At 40.3% G+C, this 6,567-nt stretch overlaps 1 protein-coding gene across 1 annotated transcript; it reads right to left on the reverse strand.

Annotated features, from left to right (window-relative positions):
* Positions 1 to 2,610: 2,610 nt before the first annotated feature.
* LOC125529838 (prostaglandin reductase-3-like) lies at positions 2,611 to 6,072 on the reverse strand (the record flags this gene model as incomplete). The annotated part of the gene is given in 9 exon segments (XM_048694260.1): positions 2,611 to 2,900; positions 2,990 to 3,061; positions 3,369 to 3,455; positions 4,041 to 4,118; positions 4,485 to 4,613; positions 5,035 to 5,154; positions 5,509 to 5,583; positions 5,712 to 5,807; positions 5,971 to 6,072. Coding segments are annotated over 9 exon segments (810 nt in total), but the record flags the coding sequence as incomplete, so codon positions are not given.
* Between the last annotated feature and the right edge of the window lie 495 nt (positions 6,073 to 6,567).

The raw sequence follows: 6,567 nt of genomic DNA on the forward strand, positions 1-6,567 counted from the left end.
AAATATTACCATGTATTCAAAAAAGTTTTGAAAACGGTTAATTAAAAAATGTCCATAATGTATTTGAAAATATCAAAAGTTTATCAAATATTTAATGTGTGCGTTAAAAATGTACATTCGGTACTGAGAAAAAATAGACATGTGTAAAAATTTAAAAGAAAAGAAAACATAAAAGAAAAAATCTAAGAAAATACAAATTAGTACGCGCGCGTGAGCGACTGCGCTACTGGGCCGGCCTAATTCAGCAGATCCCGGCAAATCCTCTAAAGGTTTAAAATAGACCGGGATTAGAGAGTTTGGTGCGCTGATTTCAGGGATTGAGAGTTCGGGGTTTGGTTTAGCTTTCCCCTACAATTTTAAGGTTTGTTTTGGACTTTTTCCCTTACTCTAGACGACGGAGCTGCACATCACACACTGCCGAGCCACCATAAACTAATGAGAATTTTCCCTAAAAAAAACTAATGAGAGATAAAAGTACTCCCTCTGTGCCTCCTAGGTACTTTTCTTTTCCTTTTCGTGAAACATCTGGCATGTCGATTGCTGATTACTTGATTGAATGCCATGCTAGTTTGCTTTAGTTTATTTGTCTTATTAAAGCATACACATTGATGATAAATTTACTAGACGTACACAACACCTTATGAGCCAGCTCAAAATATTTGCCATATCTCCTACGTATTTCTTAGTTGTGTTAATTTTTGCTTTGTAATACTTACTGAATGGTCAAATGATTTCTCTGCAGCTGCATGCCTGAATGCGGAGCTTCTTTGGGCAGAATCAGCTGCAAGTGGGAAGAGGAAAGGTAGTGATAATGAAAGTTTATGGTGGGCGGTGAGGTGGATTCTTGCTCGATTTCATGGGGAGTTGAGAGTTAAGCTGTGTCTCAAGTTCAAGATGGAATGCTTGAGCACGCTCAAAGCCTGGAACAAGGGCTTGGAAAATGCTCAAATAGTGTAAGTTTTCCTGCATGTTTTCCGTTGTTCTTTTTGACTAAGATGGTTGAACCTATCATTCTGTTGAGGAAGGTTGAAGATTTGCCGAACTGTTTCTTTGGCCATTTGTTCTTCGTAGTGAGCTCACTCTGCCGCTCAAAGATGCAAGTAACTAATTGGTGATGATGGCAATGGCCTGGATCTATTGGCAATGCTGATTAATTCCACTAGGACGCAAATTATTTAGAATGGCATACATTCCTACTCTCAGTGATCAACTGATAATCACGTTTTTGTTGAATAGTGCACATTTGCAATGCTGAAGTAGCTTTGTAGCCTATAAATTCTGATTTATTAAACGAGGATGGCAGACACTAAACTTAGTCCTAGATAATATTTGGCCAGGCTGCTGTATTTTCATTGCCCCTCTTGGCTTTCTCCTGCGGGAGCGCTAGAAAGTCACAACCTGAAAATTCTTTCTTTGGGAGGATTAGAGGAGTTTGCATCATTGTTTGGTCGTGTCAATTCTGATCTCATGTACTGGCTGTCTTAGCACTTACACGGTCATTTACTTGCTTACCTTGCAGGGAGCTTTGATGCTTGCAGATTTGTTTCTTTTCAAGCTACATACGGCTTCAACGAGAATTGCATTTCTTGTTCCTGGTGGATAAGTTGGAGAAGCGGAAGCATATCTGCATGATTCTGAATCTATGTTTCTGAAGTTGTCCATTTTGTTTGGCTGTGAATTAAGTGCATTATGATATGAAAGATGGGAGCCTTCAGTTTCTATCATATAAAAACTGTAGGAGCTTGTAATATAAGAACCTTCCGTTTCCGCTCGTGCCTGTAGATGGCTTTGTATTTGCAAACTAACATGTGGTTGGATGGTTAGAGGGACAGTGATATCCCAGTCCACCAGGATTCAAGTCCTAATGCTCGCATTATTCCTGAATTTATTTCAGGATTTCTGGCGAAGCGCGTTCAGTGGGAGGAGACGTTCCCGTCGACGACGAAGCGCTTACAGTGACTTCGAAATCTCAAGATGATATGCCGACTCAGTCTCTTGAAGGTGCTCATAGGATAGGGTGTGTGTGTGTGCGTTCATAGGGGTGAGTGTAATTTACCCCCTCGTTTCTGGGCCTACATGTGGGGCTGCAGGCTGCGGGCACGCTGCTCTTCACAGTATGAGCACTGAACACTTTGCTTTGCGTCAATTACTGATCTCCACTCTTAGTCTGTTCAATTCTATCGAGGTTGATCAATAGAGGCAAAAGTCACCTGCATATCTGCTGTGCAGGCGACCAGGGCAGCATATGCAGTGGTTCAAGTATCATTCTTATTCTTTGTACTTGGTATTAAATTCATGCTTCAGCCAGTTCATCTACAAGTTCAAACTTCCAAGCATCATTCTTTGTACTCCCTCTGATCCAAAAAAAGTGTAGTTTTTGTACAAAACTGCAACACTTTTTTTGGATCCATTGGTACTGGCTTCAGCCAGTTCAACTAAAAGTCCAAACTGCTGAAGAAGATTTCATTTGGAGCAGCTCTCATGCTTAGCTTTCATCTAACTTTTTCTTTTTTAAGGAATCAAAGAGCAAAAGCTCACTATATGAGCGCGCGCAAAATTTTCTTACACCCAACACAAATTCTGCACAAAACATGAAGTATAACGCACCACTGAACTGAGCAATCTATTCATTTATTTAGGCATGGCATGTGGGATCGTACACTTATTTGGTTTCTATATAACGCTTGGCCGGTTGCGAACTGATCAGACAACCGAGCTACACGGTGACTTCACTATGCAACTACTAAGTTCCTCGCCTCGACACTGAATGTGCACCTATAACGTACGCACTCGTCATAAATTACATTTCCTGCGTCATGTTTTGTGATGAAGTCTCTGCGGAGTACAGGCTACAGCTTAGCGAGGGTCTGGCTGTAAGCTGGATCGATGCAGACGACGACCTGAAGATGTTCCACAGGGAAATTTGTAAGCTACATCAGGGTAGACGTGAACAGGATCGTTTGTGGTTATAGAGATGGTGGGATCATACCTTGCCGACGCTCTCCTCTACCGCATCCACCGCGGAAGCAACGCCCAGGAATTTCTTAGGGTCGAGTGAGACCTGTCGTACACGGTGTGACATGTTAAGCCAAAGTTATTAGAACAGAGAAAAGACAAGCACGTGTAGATGTGATAGAGTATGATTTTCTGTAGTAATGAGCTGTTGCTACAGTAGTTTAACAATTGGCAACCCACATCTTTGCTTGGTTTGTGATCTGACCATTGTTTGACATGCGCACCTACTTTAAACATGACCACCAATTGGCAGGGTGAATTAGGGTAGGCACCCAAAGCCCCAAACACCGGCAGTTTTTCTCAATTAATGTCACGCAAAGTAGCAAACAGCAAACACATAATGTGAAGCGTACCTTTAGCTTTCCAGAGGCATACAACTCAAATAGTTTGTCAAGATGATCTTGCCACATGTGAGCATGTTGAACCAGGAAAAATCCAGCCTGAAATTGGAGAGGAAGAAGTTCAGAGTTTTCTGCAACGGGCTTCATAGTTCTAAAGAGACAGAGTCCTATTGGATCCAAATCAATCTATACGGCTTAACATCTGTCTTGTATAGTTTATGAAGTATGCATAGAAGTAGTTTGCGGCTTCTGAAAGGTCTGATACGATATTAAAAAAATGGTATTTCTAGACCTAGATCCAGATAAAGAGATTCCAATCATAGCTAAAGGTTGCTGCTTGTCTATTGCTTTGGTACACAGAATTTCGAGCATATGAATCAAAATACCATGTTTCTTTTAATACTACAGTAAGGACAGCTGGATGCCCGGTGCACTGTCGAGGAGAACCTTTTATCTTAGTCTTGCTGAGAGAACTCTTGTGGTACATACGAACAATGTAACACATAAACTTTCAACATAGATGGCATTATTTCTTTGTATCATATCCAACTGCTAAAATTTACTTGATGATTTGGATCTAGGAGAACACAAGTTTCGCGATCAACTTATTGAATGAACATTGAGTACAAAGAAAGTACTCCTATATGCCAACTAAGAAAATCAGATACTGTGCTGCACACATACCACAGTTTGACTTTTAGCAAGAATCTTCTCACATAGTCCAGTGTAGTTCTTCGGCTTCCATCCCTCCTCTCCTTGATACTAAAAAAACATCAAGGGTTGTTCAGTACCAGTTGGTATCAGTTCATCCCTAAGATATGACATCTTAGTAAAAACAGCTACAATGAAAACAGGATTGGCCGACACTAATTCAAATAGGTGGTATGTACAAACCAAGAGATCAATGATTTCCCTAGGTGCACTCCATGCCTCCAGTTTACATACAGATGCATGATGGGAATATATTATGTAATAATGTTAGCAAGGACTCTTCAGAATATTCTCAGGAGGGTGCTTATTCACTCCACCAAATGAAAACACACAAATCATAAAGCTTTTCACAAAAAATTCAATATCCCAGTACATAATAATTCAAACGAAATAATTTTCAGAAGCTGTCAACATTACCTGAGAGATCATACCAATTACAATGAGGCGTCCATGGACTGCGAGCGCATTCAAGCACAAATCAAACATGTCCCCACCTACAGATTCATATATAATATCTACACCTTTTGGAAACTCCTTTTTCAGAACCTGGAATCAAGCATTCAAACAATCAGTGATTACTGAACACACTGAGAAGAACAAATAAGGGATCAGTGAAAATAACAGTCAATTGAAACCTATAATTTTGGCAACATACTACTGATTATAGTCATTCTCTGCAGAGACATTACAGCATAAATGTAATTAAAGCATTCCCAACCAACATTCTGCATCATCTGTGGCACGTGAAAGGCTATACAAGTGTAAGAATTAATTTCTTGGAAGATTATATTCTGGTAAGCAAGTAGAGGTAGGATACAAGCGCACAAAAAATTAGATGGTAGACGGGCTAGAGAATATACCCAGCACAATTTGCAGGTCTACCAAGAAAGGTAATGCTATAAAAAAATTAGAGCATTTGAATTTGATGCGGCGGAAATATGAAAAGCAGAGACAGAAGAAAGCTTACATCTTTGATCTTCTCATGCTGGTAGTTGATAACTCGATCAACACCTAAGGAAGCTAGAAATGCAGCCTTACTTTCGCCACCACATGTGGCAACAACCTTGTTGCCCGCTAGTTTTGCAAGCTGGTGAAGTAACAGAAGAAATATTCAGAACATAAGGATATGGTTAGGTACTAAATCCAATAACAGTTGCTTAACAAAAATGAAAAATACATGGACAAAGGAGAGAACCTTGCCCATGTCCTAGAAATACCATATGTATTGCATGGCCAAAACATGGCCCCAAATGCTAGTTAACTATGAAAGACGAACTATACATGTCCCAACTGCATGAAATTGTTATCTTGTGCAAGTTTCAAACGGCAATGTCAAACATTATATTTATACGCTTAGGTAACTGTAGAAATGGATGAACAATTGAGCATAACATCAAACAAAAATAATCATATAAGTAGTATCAAAATAGCAACAGCCCACCTGAACCGCGAACTGTCCTGTTCCACCAGCAGCTGCTGTAACTAAAACAACTTGCCCAGATGTCATTTGACCTGCCTAAAGGCAGCAGAAATCAACTTAGATCAGAACAGGAAGGAATATATATTCAAAATTCAAAAGGTTAGTTGACTAAATATAAGGTCAAAGTCGCAAGGTATGCGACCAAAAAAGTGTATCAAAATAACCTTTTCAAGAGAAATTGAAGCGGTCAATCCTGATGTTAGCATAGCAACGACCTCCGGGTCTGGTCTTGGCACCGGAAGAAGATGTTTGGCTGGAACCTTTCATCAGAAAGATGTAAAGACTAATATTATAACTGGCAGACGAGGTGATAGTATTCTGAGGTACAAACTCAAAAGACTGGAGATGTTTTCACTCCAAGGAGGACAAGGTTAGTCGGCAATTTGTTGTGTAGCAAAAAGATATGGGCGTAGACCGCAATACCATCGTAAATTCAGCATAGCTTCCAAAAGTCATAAGGGCCACAGGACTGCCAACTTTGACATGGCTCACTGCATCTCCAACAGAAGCAACAATTCCCACAGCCTGCAGATATTAAAATTCTCATGAGAAATTCTAATCGCCCAACAAAGATGTCAAGAGAAAACTTTCCGTATTTTCGGGCAGCAACATAGTTACGTATCACAACACCTGTGTAGCAACAGCATATTAAAATAAGCGCAAAAAAATAATTCGATGTAAGTACGTGACATACCAGTTTGATTTTGTTTAAGTACCAACCATAATTTAAATCGTGATTCAGTTTCACAACACAAGAAGTTATGGAAGTAAAGCTGATTAAGATTTCCCCTTTTGCATCATGTGCAATCATAGCCCCCAAAGATTAAGATTTGCATGACTGATTTATGAGCCAGTACTTGGGTCTCGACAGGATATCTTGCTCGATTGGTTGGACTAAACAAGTGTTGGTGAATTCACTCCTCTCCTCCTCTTATGTGTTCAGAGGTTGGGCATGATTTCGCTCTATGAATGGAGCGGGGGGGGGGGGGGGGGGGGGGGGGGTGTTGTGTAGTTCTCTCC

The sequence above is a fragment of the Triticum urartu genome, unplaced genomic scaffold (genome assembly GCF_003073215.2).
Source record: "Triticum urartu cultivar G1812 unplaced genomic scaffold, Tu2.1 TuUngrouped_contig_5892, whole genome shotgun sequence".
Taxonomy (NCBI): domain Eukaryota; kingdom Viridiplantae; phylum Streptophyta; class Magnoliopsida; order Poales; family Poaceae; genus Triticum; species Triticum urartu.